Raw genomic sequence first — 17,731 nt, 5'->3', positions numbered from 1 at the left:
TTGTGGTTATTTGAAGGATTGTAAATGACAGAAAAAGTGGTCCTCTGTATAAAAACAGAGAAGTGATACGGAAGTGTACTGAGTCCCCACAAGTCCTCTGCAATTTTGAGTTTCACAGGGTTGGTACCTGACAGTCTGGCTTCTAGACAGATAATTCAGCTATAGTAAGGAATAATTGTTTGGGCTACTCCAACTGTGTTTCTGTTAGGATTTGTTAAAGAGTTGGGGGCACTGGCCAAAAGGGCCTTCTCTTTTGTGTGGTACAAAAACTTGTTTATACTGGCATGTCTGCACTGAGGCTCTTTTTGAGTACTGCACTTTTTGACATTCGCCAGTAAAACAATAAACCTCTTTTTGTTTTTAATTCTTTTGTTCGTTCATGATTAGACTTGTTATGGGACACTTAATGAGCCACATTTTTGCAAACAATTTTTATTTTCAAGATGTTTATGTTTAAGTTAAGTAGATTTTCCTGATTCGTTACTATTATCATAGCTTTTGAAATTCACTCAAAAGGGGACATTTGATAGGGGTGATAAAGAAAGAAAAATAGGAAGGTACATTCCATGTAAATTTTCAGCAGTTATTTTTGAACTAAGCTACTAGAGAAATTTACATGACAATTCAATGGAAATAAGAGATAGCCAATGATTGGTTTTATATAATGTTGGAGTTGGAATGGAGTACTATATGTTTGAATGAACTGTACTGTTTTCATGTCAGTTCATGAAATCGAGGGGGTGAATGAGGTTCGGGCAGACAAGAATCTGGAAGGCTTCCTGGATATGAAGATCAAGTTGGCCTTGGACATTTGCTAGTAGGGGATGAATAATAGCTTCACTCCCAGAGGTGTTTTCCATCGTGTCTCACGTCAAGGGTTAAATCATGACATTCTGTTCGATATACATAACAAGACGAATCTCTCGTCCGTCATAACCTGATATGGTAGAGAACTTGTATGCCCCTGTATGACTTCAGAACTTACATTCTTACTGTGGTTTTACTTACTTTTATAGACCTTCCTTAAATACTTCACTGCCATAGTGTATATAGTTACATTTCTCAGAGATAGCGAAGATTCTCTGACTTTCTCAAAATATTGATGAACATGGGCAAGTCTGGATTGTCTACCAGTAATATGATAGTAGAGCTATCATATCTATACTGGAGGTGATCCATGTCTTAATATGAATATAGATTGTATGATGAATGCTCAGGAAGCCAGAGGTGGCGTACTGTGTCACATCTAGGACACTAGGATCTACTGACTTTGCATGTATTTTCATATATTTACATGGTAAAACAGTCAATTATCTACACAGACCTCAAAAGTACACACTCATGGCTTCCTCTTTGTTATTCTACTTTAAAATGTTCTGGTTCAGATATTCTCTTCGCCAATTATTTTACAATTCAAATGCTATTTCTTTATGGATAAAAGTTTGTATAGAAAGTTGGCACCTTACAATGGTGTTCATATACCAAATTATCATACACATGACACAGATATGATTGATATTTCTAACTTTCTGTTTCTTTGTATTCATAATTAACCCATATATTTATACCCTGTGTATAAATACATAGTACTTCTGACCTGAAGATACTTCCATTTGCCTGTGAATTGTTGATAAATAGAAAGAAAATGAGTGGATATATAGATGTTAATAAGTCAGCCACACTTTCATGCCTGATGCACCTTATACAGTCATCACTAAACTAACATAGTATTCAATTTAAAAGATAGACCATTGCCAACTTATGCCCCCTTTCTAGTGTTGAATCATACAGACAATCAAATACAAAGTGGTTTTTGGCATGGTATAAAAGAAAAAAAACAGACATTTGATATTCTGTTAGTCATCAAGTTACTAAAATTCATTTCTGAGTAATTCTTATCATTTAGTTGTTAACTTTGAAACAAGGTTAGAAGATTAATATTACTGTATAATGTTTGGTAAAGTTCTACAGTCTATTTGAGATATAACATGACATTCGTCACATGGGTTGGCTGATTGTTCTTATCCAGGTCCAAGATAATGCCGACAAAGGTGAAATTAAGTTTGAATTAGTCCCAAGTTTTAGAAGATAACGGGTGGTAAGATAGGTCTGCGTGGTTGATAAGAGACAGGGAGAGATGCGAGACACATTCCTGTGGTGTCCAGTAATCGTCCACAGCTGGTCAGTTTTTGTTACCTCCCTCACATATCTTACACCGTTCATTCATGAAACCTAGTTAGTAATACGTACAAAGTTTTACTTATAAAACATGGAAGCTTACAATTCATCTGAGCTTTGCTCTGGTAGAGAGAATGAGGATGTTACAATGAGGTTGCAGTCCTATAGCAGTTTAATTTCTATCTTAATATGGTCAGATATTATAGTAACGTCAGTGTTGGTTTATAAGAATAGAAATGTAACTTCTATTACAGCCTCACTTTGATGACTATGACAAATGATGATGACTACATTAATAAGAATGAGACATCATTATATATAATTACATGTTGTAATATAGGAAGTACTCAGTCTTTATATAGCTATTTGTACCCTTTACTTGTGAAGTACCCTCTAAATAAGTTGTTGTGTTTGTGTATTACCAGCATATTTGTCACCACCTTTTATAAGTGTTTCATGTTTTAAGATTGTTTTGATAGCGTCTGAATGTAGATGTCTTTAATGTTACGGTCTGTCTGATGAGGGCTATATAGCCATGTTTTGATTGTCTGGGTGGAGATTGATTTCAATGTTATGGTCTGTGTTATGATTTCAAATGTCACGGTCTGGTGTATGATTTCAATGTTATGGTCTGTGTTATGATTTCAATGTTATGGTCTGTGTTATGATTTCAATTTTATGGTTTGTGTTGAGGATTGTCTGGGTGGAGATTGATTTCAATGTTACGGTCTGTGTTGAGATTTCAATGTCACGGTCTGTGTTATGATTTCAATGTTATGATTTCAATATTATGGTCTGTGTTATGATTTCAATGTTATGGTTTGTGTTTAGATTTCAATGTTACAGTCTGTGTTGAGATTTCAATGTTATGGTCTGTGTTGAGGATTGTCTTGGTGGAGATTGATTTCAATGTTATGGTTTGTGTTGAGGATTGTCTGGGTGGAGATTGATTTCAATGTTACGGTCTGTGTTGAGATTTCAATGTCACGGTCTGTGTTATGATTTCAATGTTATGGTCTGTGTTATGATTTCAATGTTATGGTCTGTGTTATGATTTCAATGTTATGGTTGTGTTTAGATTTCAATGTTATGGTCTGTGTTATGATTTCAATGTTATGGTTTTGTGTTTAGATTTCAGTGTTACAGTCTGTGTTGAGATTTCAATGTTACGGTCTGTGTTGAGGATTGTCTGGGTGGAGATTGATTTTAATGTTACGGTCTGTGTTGAGATTTCAATGTTATGGTCTGTGTTGAGGATTGTCTTGGTGGAGATTGATTTCAATGTTATGGTTTGTGTTGAGGATTGTCTGGGTGGAGATTGATTTCAATGTTATGGTCTGTGTTGAGATTTCAATGTTACGGTCTGTGTTGAGGATTGTCTGGGTGGAGATTGATTTCAATGTTATGGTCTGTGTTGAGATTTCAATGTTATGGTTTGTGTTTAGGATTGTCTGGGTGGGGATTGATTTCAATGTTACGGTCTGTGTTGAGGATTGTCTGGGTGGAGATTGATTTCAATGTTATGGTTTGTGTTGAGGATTGTCTGGGTGGAGATTGATTTCAATGTTATGGTCTGTGTTGAGGATTGTCTGGGTGGAGATTGATTTCAATGTTATGGTCCTGTGTTGAGATTTCAATGTTATGGTTTGTGTTTAGGATTGTCTGGGTGGAGATTGATTTCAATGTTTCGGTCTGTGTTGAGGATTGTCTGGGTGGAGATTGATTTCAATGTTCGATCTGTGTTGAGATTTCAATGTTACGGTCTGTGTTGAGGATTGTCTGAGTGGAGATTGATTTCAATGTTAGGGTCTGTGTTGAGGATTGTCTGGGTGGAGATTGATTTCAATGTTATGGTCTGTGTTGAGATTTCAATGTTATGGTTTGTGTTGAGGATTGTCTGGGTGGAGATTGATTTCAATGTTACGGTCTGTGTTGAGGATTGTCTGGGGTGGAGATTGATTTCAATGTTATGGTCTGTGTTGAGGATTGTCTGGGTGGAGATTGATTTCAATGTTACGGTCTGTGTTGAGATTTCAATGTACAGTCTGTGTTGAGGATTGTCTTGGTGGAGATTGATTTCAATGTTATGGTTTGTGTTGAGGATTGTCTGGGTGGAGATTGATTTCAATGTTACGGTCTGTGTTGAGATTTCAATGTTACGGTCTGTGTTGAGGATTGTCTGGGTGGAGATTGATTTCAATGTTATGGTCTGTGTTGAGATTTCAATGTTACGGTCTGTGTTGAGATTTCAATGTTACGGTCTGTGTTGAGGATTGTCTGGGTGTAGATTGATTTCAGTGTTCGATCTGTGTTATGATTTCAATGTTATGGTTTGTGTTGAGGATTGTCTGGGTGGAGATTGATTTCAATGTTACGGTCTGTGTTGAGGATTGTCTGGGTGGAGATTGATTTCAATGTTACGGTCTGTGTTGAGATTTCAATGTTACGATCTGTGTTGAGGATTGTCTGGGTGGAGATTGATTTCAATGTTATGGTCTGTGTTGAGATTTCAATGTTACGGTCTGTGTTGAGGATTGTCTGGGTGGAGATTGATTTCAATGTTACGGTCTGTGTTGAGATTTCAATGTTACGGTCTGTGTTGAGGATTGTCTGGGTGGGGATTGATTTCAATGTTACGGTCTGTGTTGAGGATTGTCTGGGTGGAGATTGATTTCAATGTTATGGTTTGTGTTTAGGATTGTCTGGTTGAAGATTGATTTCAATGTTACGGTCTGTGTTGAGGATTGTCTGGGTGGAGATTGATTTCAATGTTATGGTTTGTGTTGAGGATTGTCTGGGTGGAGATTGATTTCAATGTTATGGTCTGTGTTGAGGATTGTCTGGGTGTAGATTGATTTCAGTGTTCGATCTGTGTTATGATTTCAATGTTATGGTTTGTGTTGAGGATTGTCTGGGTGGAGATTGATTTCAATGTTACGGTCTGTGTTGAGGATTGTCTGGGTGGAGATTGATTTCAATGTTATGGTCTGTGTTATGATTTCAATGTGTAACGGTCTGTGTTGAGGATTGTCTGGGTGGAGATTGATTTCAATGTTTTGGTCTGTGTTGAGATTTCAATGTTATGGTTTGTGTTGAGGATTGTCTGGGTGGAGATTGATTTCAATGTTATGGTCTGTGTTGAGATTTCAATGTTATGGTTTGTGTTGAGGATTGTCTGGGTGGAGATTGATTTCAATGTTATGGTTTGTGTTGAGGATTGTCTGGGTGGTGATTGATTTCAATGTTCGATCTGTGTTGAGATTTCAATGTTACGGTCTGTGTTGAGGATTGTCTGGGTGGAGATTGATTTCATTGTTATGATCAAGACTGTCTAAGTTTGGAGAAGTTGTCCCTACATTTCGGCTGGAAGTTTCTACAAAATGACGAAATAACTATCATTAAAAAATGCATTCATAGGACAATTGGATCAGCATATCTTTTTTTTCATGTATCTCGATAAATATGGTTTAAACTTTAAATATATGGATTAACATTGATAAGCTTTAATTGTTGAGAATCAAAATTAATTAGAACTTAACTTCTAATGCTTAAAGTATTCCAAGTATATAATTTTATCTTGTGTGATCTATGTTGTATGTTTCTGTTCCCACATGATTTGACGACCACTTCCTACAGTACTGTCTGGCTATTTGTCTCTGACATTAGGTTAGTCATGGCATTTCACTTTTTTCTGACAGGAAGTCTTTGAGGTGGCCGTGACTCTTTACTAGTGAATCCACATAAGAATGACATTATAATGAAGAAATTGACTCCTTTTCATGTGGTTTAAATAACTACAAACTTGAGGTTTCTATTGAATAGGTGAATTAAGTTTCTTTTGGACTCTCTGCATTGTCCAGTAGTAATGTCAGACACCACAATATATATGTATAATATCACTGTGTATACAAACAAAAAACCCATTGTATACCAGAAATATTTGTCGCTGATAAAATTCCTTCTTGACTTTTATTTTGATTTTTTCCCACCTGAAGCTATTGAACATGATCAGAAATATTTGTCGCTGATAAAATTCCTTCTTGACTTTTATTTTGATTTTTTCCCACCTGAAGCTATTGAACATGATCAGAAGTATTTGTTTGCTGCAAAATAATAAAAAAAAAAATCAAGAGAAAATTGATTGAATTGAAAATGACAAAAGTCTAGCTTAATATATTTAGGAAAATTTTGCTGCGTCATTTGGTGAATTAAAAACTGCAAATTTCCATTCATGTTAAAGTATGAAGTGTGTTGAAGTGATGCTTAAGTGAATTGATAGATATATATACACCGAGACATATTCTAATTGGCCAATTTAAGTAAAGGTTTATCCTGATTGGCTGATATCTGGGTGAGGAAGCAGTGAGGTGATGGACCGGTCACCAACATATCCTCTCACTGCTCTTGTTTTTCTCTGACACACTTTGTCTCGTGTTCAGACTGAATGACACTTCAGCTGATATGTGTATTAGAAAAGAACATGACCAAGACATGTTTAGTGAAGTATTAAAGTGTAAATTACAAAGAAAGCAGTTATCTAAAATTGACTGACAGTTGATTCCTATGAAGGGTTTCATGACAGTTAGCATTTAATCTATTATAACACTTTAAATGCTTGCAAAGGCAACTAAAAAAAATTCTGTCTGGTGTTGACATATATATATGGTTAGTGCATGGGAGTGTGGATGTATACCAGGTATATTTAAACCTGTTTTGCATGAAATACCAAAGAAAATATATGCAATCCCGGTCTACCTGTATGTTTTGATGTAAATCGTTTTGAGAGAAAAATCTATTGAAAACAAGTTAATTGTAGAAAAAGTAGGTCACATCTGAACATGTTATCATATCGGGATACTTAGGTGATCTGCAGCACACTTGAGTGATCCTCCACTGTGACTGGGCACTTTACCCAGGGTACTTGTTATTCTGGTTTCCTGGTAGTCATACATTGCTGGCGTTATTATATATATAATTATAAAAACAGGAACCAGTCTCCCTGACAATAACACCTGTTTATAAGTAAATCACACACTAACAACTGACACAGTAATGGAACCCCACAAAATACACGAGTGTAATTACTTATTACACCTAAATAGAAACTGAGTTTTTAACACGTACCTGTAAGTTGTGTTAGGTATACATATTTACCTGTTAGATACCTGTATTAGGTATACATATTTACCTGTTAGATACCCAGTAGTTCCCTGTATTAGGTATACATATTTACCTGTTAGATACCCAGTAGTTACCTGTATTAGGTATACATATTTACCTGTTAGTTACCTGGTAGTTCCCTGTATTAGGTATACATATTTACCTGTTAGATACCTGGTAGTTCCCTGTATGAGGTATACATATTTACCTGTTAGATACCTGGTAGTTCCCTGTATGAGGTATACATATTTACCTGTTAGATACCTGTATTAGGTATACATATTTACCTGTTAGATACCCAGTAGTTACCTGTACTAAGGTATACATATTTACCTGTTAGATACCTGTATTAGGTATACATATTTACCTGTTAGATACCTGGTAGTTCCCTGTATTAGGTATACATATTTACCTGTTAGATACCCGGTAGTTCCCTGTATTAGGTATACATATTTACCTGTTAGATACCCAGTAGTTCCCTGTACTAAGGTATACATATTTACCTGTTAGATACCTGGTAGTTCCCTGTATTAGGTATACATATTTACGTGTTAGATACCCAGTAGTTCCCTGTACTAAGGTATACATATTTACCTGTTAGATACCCAGTAGTTCCCTGTATTAGGTATACATATTTACCTGTTAGATACCCAGTAGTTCCCTGTATTAGGTATACATATTTACCTGTTAGATACCCGGTAGTTCCCTGTATTAGGTATACATATTTACCTGTTAGATACCTGGTAGTTCCCTGTACTAAGGTATACATATTTACCTGTTAGATACCCAGTAGTTCCCTGTATTAGGTATACATATTTACCTGTTAGATACCTGGTAGTTCCCTGTACTAAGGTATACATATTTACCTGTTAGATACCTGGTAGTTCCCTGTATTAGTTATACATATTTACCTGTTAGATACCCGGTAGTTCCCTGTACTAAGGTATACATATTTACCTGTTAGATACCCAGTAGTTCCCTGTATTAGGTATACATATTTACCTGTTAGATACCCAGTAGTTCCCTGTACTAAGGTATACATATTTACCTGTTAGATACCCAGTAGTTCCCTGTATTAGGTATACATATTTACCTGTTAGATACCCGGTAGTTCCCTGTATTAGGTATACATATTTACCTGTTAGATACCCAGTAGTTACCTGTACTAAGGTATACCTATTTACCTGTTAGATACCCAGTAGTTACCTGTACTAAGGTATACATATTTACCTGTTAGATACCCAGTAGTTCCCTGTACTAAGGTATACATATTTACCTGTTAGATACCCAGTAGTTCCCTGTATTAGGTATACATATTTACCTGTTAGATACCCGGTAGTTCCCTGTACTAAGGTATACATATTTACCTGTTAGATACCCGGTAGTTCCCTGTATTAGGTATACATATTTACCTGTTAGATACCCGGTAGTTACCTGTACTAAGGTATACATATTTACCTGTTAGATACCCAGTAGTTCCCTGTATTAGGTATACATATTTACCTGTTAGATACCCGGTAGTTCCCTGTATTAGGTATACATATTTACCTGTTAGATACCCGGTAGTTCCCTGTATTAGGTATACATATTTACCTGTTAGATACTCGGTAGTTTCCTGTATTAGATATACATATTTACCTGTTAGATACCCAGTAGTTACCTGTATTAGGTATACATATTTACCTGTTAGATACCCGGTAGTTCCCTGTATTAGGTATACATATTTACCTGTTAGATACCCGGTAGTTCCCTGTATTAGGTATACATATTTACCTGTTAGATACTCGGTAGTTTCCTGTATTAGATATACATATTTACCTGTTAGATACCCAGTAGTTACCTGTATTAGGTATACATATTTACCTGTTAGATACCTGGTAGTTCCCTGTACTAAGGTATACATATTTACCTGTTAGTTACCTGGAAGTTCCCTATGTACTAAGGTATTACAGGTTTGTCTTCAGTGTTCTGGAGCATGTCACTTATACCATGTCAAATATGATTTTAAGTACAAAAGTACCAAGTTTTGCAAGTATGTACTTCTTCGGATGGAGGACTTTCACACTGTAAAATTTGGATTTTAAGACACAATATGTACAGTTGTAGCCCTTTTTCTCTGTCCTCAGCAGATATACAGTTTCTCTTACATTTGCCAAGCTTCACACCATTATTTTGTTTTTGGCAAGGCAAAATATAACAAATCGATAACTAGTAAATTTAGGTCTACTTTGAGATTATTTTGATTTTGAATGCGTGAGATTTATTATGTTTTGAGACTTAGCATTGTTGTTACTTTAATTCAGATCACTAGTTTTAGCCAAACAGCTTTTAAATGACCAGGATGAGGTAATGAATGTCAGCATCTGTTTTGTATCAACAAATTTCTTACATTACTTTACTTAACATCTATAGGCTCTGCCATTATGTTGACAGTAACATGACCAATCTTGATCCATTCTATATGGCTTAAGCTTCTCTTTTTAACCCTTACTTGTGGTACAGTTTTGATACGTGTTTAGTATAGAACATTTGAATGTTTTGAGAAGTTGCCTTTATGTTTCCTTATGTTTGTTACAGAATGTGTTGTTGTGTGGAGATGAGGAGAACTTAAGTGCAGTGGTGGCAGACTTTGGTTTGGCAGCCAAGATACCTGATCCACTGTAAGTATATACCTGTACATTGTGTCAGCTGTGTACATGATGATGAGTAGAGACTCCTTACTGCTGTTGTAATCTAGGTTTCACAGAGATTTCATGTTTTATCAGATATATTAGTTGATCAGGCAATTGTAATATCTAGCTTATTGGCTAGAGAATGATATATTGACCATGCTGGGTCATCAGGCAGACAGTCCACGGTCATCTGTGTGGCCATGTAACAGTGAGGGATTAACAGATCAATGGCTATGGATGGGGAGGGCCAATCATGTGATTTAATTACCCCATTGTCATCAGGCTGTCATTGTACTGATGTATTGGGTACTCCACTTACTCTGATAAGGACACCATTGTCTCTGTAAGAATATCCTTGGTTGACAACCTGACCTAGGGGGATTCTCTATTAGGTAGATAAGGAAATAGATCATTAGAAATATATGCCCAACAGATTTGGTTATTCAGTAATAATTCATATAATGCTTATTATTATCAAATGAAGATCTAGTTGTGGTCAATAACAATCTAGTTGTGGTTGTTAGGTGCCCCTGTTATGTTAAGTGGTTAGACTGACCATGTTAGGTGCCCCTGTTATGTTAAGTGGTTAGACTGACCATGTTAGGTGTCCCTGTTATGTTAAGTGGTTAGACTGACCATGTTAGGTGTCCCTGTTACGTGATGTTAAGTGGTTAGACTGACCATGTTAGGTGCCCCTGTTATGTTAAGTGGTTAGACTGACCATGTTAGGTGCCCCTGTTATGTTAAGTGGTTAGACTGACCATGTTAGGTGCCCCTGTTATGTTAAGTGGTTAGACTGACCATGTTAGGTGTCCCTGTTACGTGATGTTAAGTGGTTAGACTGACCATGTTAGGTGCCCCTGTTATGTTAAGTGGTTAGACTGACCATGTTAGGTGTCCCTGTTACGTGATGTTAAGTGGTTAGACTGACCATGTTAGGTGCCCCTGTTATGTTAAGTGGTTAGACTGACCATGTTAGGTGTCCCTGTTACGTGATGTTAAGTGGTTAGACTGACCATGTTAGGTGCCCCTGTTACGTGATGTTAAGTGGTTAGACTGACCATGTGAGGTGTCCCTGTTACGTGATGTTAAGTGGTTAGACTGACCATGTTAGGTGCCCCTGTTACGTGATGTTAAGTGGTTAGACTGACCATGTTAGGTGTCCCTGTTACGTGATGTTAAGTGGTTAGACTGACCATGTTAGGTGCCCCTGTTACGTGATGTTAAGTGGTTAGACTGACCATGTTAGGTGCCCCTGTTACGTGATGTTAAGTGGTTAGACTGACCATGTTAGGTGCCCCTGTTACGTGATGTTAAGTGGTTAGACTGACCACATGTCTTTGAATATTGAATTCAGAAAAAAAAATATGGGACCAGATTTGTTGATGTCTAAATAAGGAGGTGTTATATATAGTCATATATAGAGTAGAAATCAGCTGGACATGTAGAGGCTAATAGCTATATCCCGTCTTATATAAATGTTGTAGGAACCCAGTATTTGTAAAATATCCTGTGGCACATGTATATGATGGATCAATACAATGTATATAAACACGTTATAATATATAGTCATGAAATTTTATGTTGTGTATTGTTTGAAATTAAGACAACATCTAACATCTAGAAAGTTCTTGCTATCATATTTTGATAACACTTTAAGTGTGTAAATACCATTATCATATAAAACTTAACAAGTCACTGGCATAGATATTGTTACAGCACTCTGTACACTTCAGCTGACACATTGTACAGTATCAAGGGTTTAGAGATATTGGACTCTTGTGACTCGGCCTAATAAACATACTGATGGTGTATACGCATCCCTTACCTAGTTTATATGATGCATACTTTAATTATAATTGAAGAAATAGAGGTTTTAAGAGGGGATGGTTCAAGGGGTTGTTGATTATAACTTTGTACACTTGTCAATACTTTGATAAAGTTGTAAGAGTAAGAACAGTGATACAGATATTCAGCAAGGAATATAAATTTATATTGAAACAGTCATCTAGTGAGTAGGTGTGAATGAAGAGAGGTTATAGGGGAGGTAAATTGGTATATCAGGAAGTTCATTGAAGTGTGGTAATGATAAAGGTTTTAATGCTTAAAAATTGAGGTTGGAATAGATCAAAGTTTTATGAGGAAGATGACTTAAAGTTTTGTTGTATGGATAAAAGTTTAAAAATGAAGGCAAATTATGATTAATAAGGGAGGTAACTTAGCCTGTACAGTTAGAGAAGAATTCCCATCAACTGGAGATATGTTATGGCACATGTTGAGATACATTTTAGGCTCTTTATCTGTCGTGCAATCTGTCTATCCAGTGGGTACCTTCTTTTTTCACCAACTGATAATAAACAAAACTGTTGTTGTCGACACAAAGGGAAACTGCAGATATTTTTGTAGGTCTAAATTTCCATGTGCAGTGTTAGCACTTGGCTGTTATCCCAGGGCTCTCCGTGGGGTACCACTTAACTATGTAATCTCAGCACATTCCCAGTGAAAATTCACTTCTTTATGAATTCTGGGTAGTTGTTATATATCCAATTTTATTGCTGCATCTGTTTTATTTGGAAGGATACTCGGTACAATTTGTATTCCTTTTGCCAGATATCCTCCATTACCTGTTGATAAACATTTTGAGGTCATTCCTAGAGGGCCAAGTGAGTCCTGTGTTGTGGTGTGGCATCCTTCCCCATCCTTTATGTATTTTTGTCAACTTTAAAAAAAAAAAAAAAAATTGCAAAGAACCATTGTTATTTGTCTTAGATGGAATTAAGTCTGACAAAGTTTGTAGAAAATTAATACTCACTTTTTAAAGATCACGGGGACCAATTATGTAAAGAAAAAAATTCTTTGTAAGAACCAAAAGAAGTAGTCATGGTATTTCACTGGTAGCTTGACAAATGTCATCAGTTGTTTCTAACTTATAGAATAGTTATATTAATTGATTTTTGATAAACAAAAAAGCCTGCTGGTTTGGCAATAAAAGTTGAACTCCAGCTCCAGGCAATAGAATATATCTCATAGCATCTGAAGAACAAAAATCTGTTAAGTTTGGCAATGAAGTTGAACTCCAGCTCCAGGCAATAGAATATATCTCATAGCATCTGAAGAACAAAAATCTGTCAAGTTTGGCAATGAAGTTGAACTCAAGTCAAAAGAACATTATATCATAGCAGAATTTTGGTAATAGTTTGATGAATGATTATAGAAATGTTGTAGACCTGCCATAAGTATTAGTAGTGTACTGGTGATGTATAGGACAGTGTGACTGACCTGGATCAGAAAGACCGGTGTCTCCAGTGATAATCCAGGTACAGCCAGTACGATCAGACATGGGTCTTCAGTTCCTGTAGTTCTGACATATAATAGAAGTGATAACAATATTGGGACCACTAACTATTGTTCCTGTTAGTCACACTAAAATTGTATTTACAGAGATAAAGACAACTGCCTGCCTATTGTGGGTTCTCCCTACTGGATAGCCCCGGAAGTCTTGCAGAACAAGTGGTACAACGAAAAGGTGAAATATTTGTCCTCTTTTTATACTGATTTGGAAATTACATACTTCTTTTGATGAATATTAATAATGAAATTAATAAGAACAACAGAAAATGAAAATTGAAAACCCCCAATGAATTGGACATCTTATCAGGAAGATAAATGATGATTTATATAGTCAGCAGGTAAATTTCCTTTTTGAAGTAAACTAAGATGAATGAAATATATGTTTGGCTCATTTGCAGGCTGATATCTTCTCCTTTGGAATCATCCTTTGTGAAATTATAGCGAGGATAGATGCTGATCCAGAAATACTTCCTCGAACACAGGTATGCTACCTAAGGCTATCATTGCCTTTTAGTCAAACTAAGGTAAACTTTTAACCTTCAATAAACTTGCTTCATTTTGTGATTATTATGATCGAAACAAAAGACCTTATGTAGGCACAAAATGTTGTGTAAGAGACCTTATATTGAGGTTTATTAGTCCCTGTCTGTTAAGATTTCAGAAGGATTATAGGTTTCATCCCCTTTTGTCCGGCCATCCTTCCGGCCATCTATCCGTCAGTCTGTCCACTCAGTTTCCCACACTTTTCTCAGCCATGCTTCAAGATATGTTAGTGAAAGTTGATAAGTAACTTCAATATGAGTAGCTACAAAGGTCACTGATACTATTAGCGGGGCTGGTAGGGGACATGTATTGATTTAGCAATACCCAGCATGCTGGTTTGAACTGTCACAATGGAGGGGGGGGGGGGGGGGGGGGGGGGGGGGGGGGGGGGGGCATAATTTTGTAATGAAAGTCACCTGCCAAGTTACACATCGCTAATTGGGATACCTGGGGAAAGTGTTTTGACTAGACCTGAATGCTACCGGTAATCTATATAACATATGTCAAGATCACTCGCAATATATTTGGGTAGTTGATCCTTTCAAGTTTACAGCTGCACCTTGTGGCCTGCCCTAGTGTGGCACGGACATGTTTATAGGAAACACCCCATCTAACAATAATTAAGGGACAATCTGGACACAATTATGTGATCAATATGCTTAGTTAACACTGACAGTATTTGCCATACAAGGGCAACTTCTTAGTTTCTATTCAGTACAACATCTGCATCTTGTAATGATTGCATGTTATATATCACAGGGGCTTGGCACGATTTTCCAAATGATAGTCTATATATATGTATATAGTATCAAGGGTAGTAACTACAAAGAGGAGGAAGACGAACGTATTTAAAAAAAAATAATTTGTCGTATTCTGCGGGTCAAAAATCTTAGTGACACATACATTACCTTAAAGAGAAATGTTTTATCTTTCCAATGAGTGTTCGATGAACAAAATTGGCCAAGTATTATCCCAGTCATTTCTCTTTAAGGTAATGTATGTGTCACTAAGATTTTTGACCCGCAGAATACGACAAATTTTTTTTTTTTAAATACGTTCGTCTTCCCCCTCTTTGTAGTTACTACCCTTGATACTATATACATATATATATGGACTATCATTTGGAAAATCGTGCCAAGCCCCTGTGTTATATATTAACATAGTCAGGGTCTAAATTTGCAAAAAAAAAAAAAAAAAAAAAAAAAAGGTAGCTATAGATCTCCTGCACAATGTTTATTTTCAAATAATTTCAAGAAACAGGATCAATGTCCTAATTTGTACCATAAAGTGTAATTATGTTTTATTTGATTACACATACAACTAATTACACAAAAACGTGTCTGTTCAAAGTTGTGGCATTTTTTTTTTTGGGGGGGGGGGGGGGGGGGGGGGGGGCGCCAAGCTATGTGAGTAATCAATGGAGTTTGCCTAAAAGATCTTACTTTCATAGTGTTCCAGTGTAATTCAAATGTGTCATGAGAAATCATTCATTTAAATTGATAATGTTTGGCTTGCTTCAGAACTTTGGCCTTGATTATGTGGCATTTAGTGGACTGATAGACTATTGTCCTTTGGACTTCCTGCGTCTGGCTTTTACCTGCTGCCACGTAAGTTACCTTTTTCATGGAATAATGTTTACTATTCTAAATCTGTGATATTATTATGAATCTCAAAGCCAAGATGTTAAAATTCAGATGATCACACATATGAAAGAAAACAAAGACAAACCTGCAAGGCATGATAGACAGTAACAAATAATTTAGATATTGATACAGATTGTTTCATAATAATAATTTTATACAAAAAGATTTTGCAGTATATCTTTGTACAATGTAGTAGCGATGTAGTAGGGGAGATAACTCTGGGATTGTTTTCCTACAGGTGGATCCATTGAGAAGACCAGTATTTGCTGAGATAGTCATATCTATTGAGCAAATCCTAAGAAACCTTGAGGATGACTGCATCAAGGAAAATAGAAATGGTGAGACTTTTATGCCTGTTTACACTTTATGTATCTATAGTTTTAGGGTAAACATTTAAAGAACTTGCATTATTTTCTAAGATGATACAGTTTAGTTATTGTGATAAAAAAGAGTGAATTTTTTTTTATTGATGTAAAAAATATGTATTAGATATTTAATAAAGATTATACTTGATATGCTATCATTTTAGGAGGATTTAAGCGGCCAGGCCATAAACGGTCTTTGTCTGAGGACAATATCTTGCAGCTGTCAGGGGAGGAAGTGATCGACCCTGGGGACTTCCTCACCTCTCTTACACCTCAGGTGGTACTTGGAGAAGCCATGAGTAAAGACGACCAGTTCTACTCACCTGCTCTTTCCAATCCATTTGTTGGGTTTCATCAGTTCCTGGAAAGGAAAATTCTTGGAACTCCCAAAGGAAAGCAGTCTTTTGGTTTTGAATTGCCGTCTCCTTCTAATGCATTCACCCCTCCATGTAGCCCTTGTACACCTGATCCGTACTCCGGTCGCCAAAGAAACAAATCGGGCCCACAGAGCCAGTCACTGCCTTCATCTCCAGTATTGTTGAGGAAAGCAGCAGAGAGACTTCATCAGGAGTCCATTCATGGCTCTGCTTCACGCCGACACTCCATGGCTCCTTCTAAGTTCACATTTAGTCAGAGATCAAGGTCAAAGAGTACAGTATTTCCAGAAGCTCTTGCATACCGACTCCAGACTGAGTTGGCAGGTAGTATTGAGAAAGGGCTAGCCTCTCAGTCGGAGATCTGTGATGATAATGTAGATACTAATAATGATTTCACTGGAACTAACAGATCCAGTCTACACAGACCCAAGAGAAAGCTATACACAAATGAACAGTCTAGTACAGATTCTCCATTCTATGGAAGTGGCTCCGGAGATAGAGTAGAACACAGGTGTGAACTCGGGGGCAGTGGGGGAGTAGAACACAGGTGTGAACTCGGGGGCAGTGGGGGAGTAGAACACAGGTGTGAACTCGGGGGCAGTGGGGATGCATGTAATGTCTCCGTCAACAGCTGGAACAATGGCTTGCTGGGATCTAACCATGACTTACGTGATTATGTGTCTTCAATCAGCTCGACGGAGTCATTCATGTCGATTGATGAGAATTCAGTGACGCCCATTAGTCCAGTGTCTGAGGGCAGTTATCAAGACTTCTTCACTGCCAAAAAAGAAAATGTGAATAGGTGTTCTAGATCCTCCAGTGAGGATTCTATGGAAAATGTGCGACAAGGAGGACGTGAGCGACATAGGCGAGTCATGGAGACAAAACTATAGCTTATGTTTCTAATATTGATGATCTTCAGTTATTGATCTGTATAGTCCAAAAACTGACTGGTGCCAATGTATACACCACAGTGTGGTGATCTTTATACGTCCTGAAAATGTCAGTTATTGGATATTATAATGGAAGACGAAAGCGTTGAGCCGGCTTTACTTTAACAGTAGATTGTGTTAGGTAGAAGCTAAGTTTTTCCTCTGCTTTATTAACAGCGTTGAGACACATTTATGGCAAACTGATTCCACTCGCAATAATAATGACAAGTATTATTTTGTAGTCCTGTGTTTGATTGTGGGTTAAACGTCTGTAAATGGTTGATACGTACCGGTAAATGAACCATCATAAAGCCATAATGATATATATATATTATACCATTAGATATCGGAACCCACATTGTTCGTATATATATACCATAGATATCCGGACACCAGAATGTCTTATATCATATATATATATATATATACCTAGATATCTGGGACACCAGAATGTCTATATATATATACCATAGAGTTCCGGGACACAAGAAATGTCTATACAAACTGCAT

The 17,731-nt window shown here is 36.7% G+C and overlaps 1 protein-coding gene across 1 annotated transcript; it reads left to right on the top strand.

Moving 5' to 3' along the window:
- Positions 1-723: 723 nt before the first annotated feature.
- Positions 724-17,426, top strand: LOC117318362 (the record flags this gene model as incomplete). Its single annotated transcript, XM_033873365.1, has 7 exons — positions 724-817; positions 9,885-9,998; positions 13,452-13,536; positions 13,760-13,843; positions 15,425-15,511; positions 15,786-15,885; positions 16,077-17,426. Coding segments are annotated over 7 exons (1,670 nt in total), but the record flags the coding sequence as incomplete, so codon positions are not given.
- Positions 17,427-17,731: the final 305 nt, after the last annotated feature.

This window comes from Pecten maximus, unplaced genomic scaffold, assembly GCF_902652985.1.
Source record: "Pecten maximus unplaced genomic scaffold, xPecMax1.1, whole genome shotgun sequence".
NCBI lineage: Eukaryota > Metazoa > Mollusca > Bivalvia > Pectinida > Pectinidae > Pecten > Pecten maximus.
The sequence above is the reverse complement of the archived record's forward strand: the minus strand, read 5'-3'. Positions and strand labels throughout refer to the sequence as shown.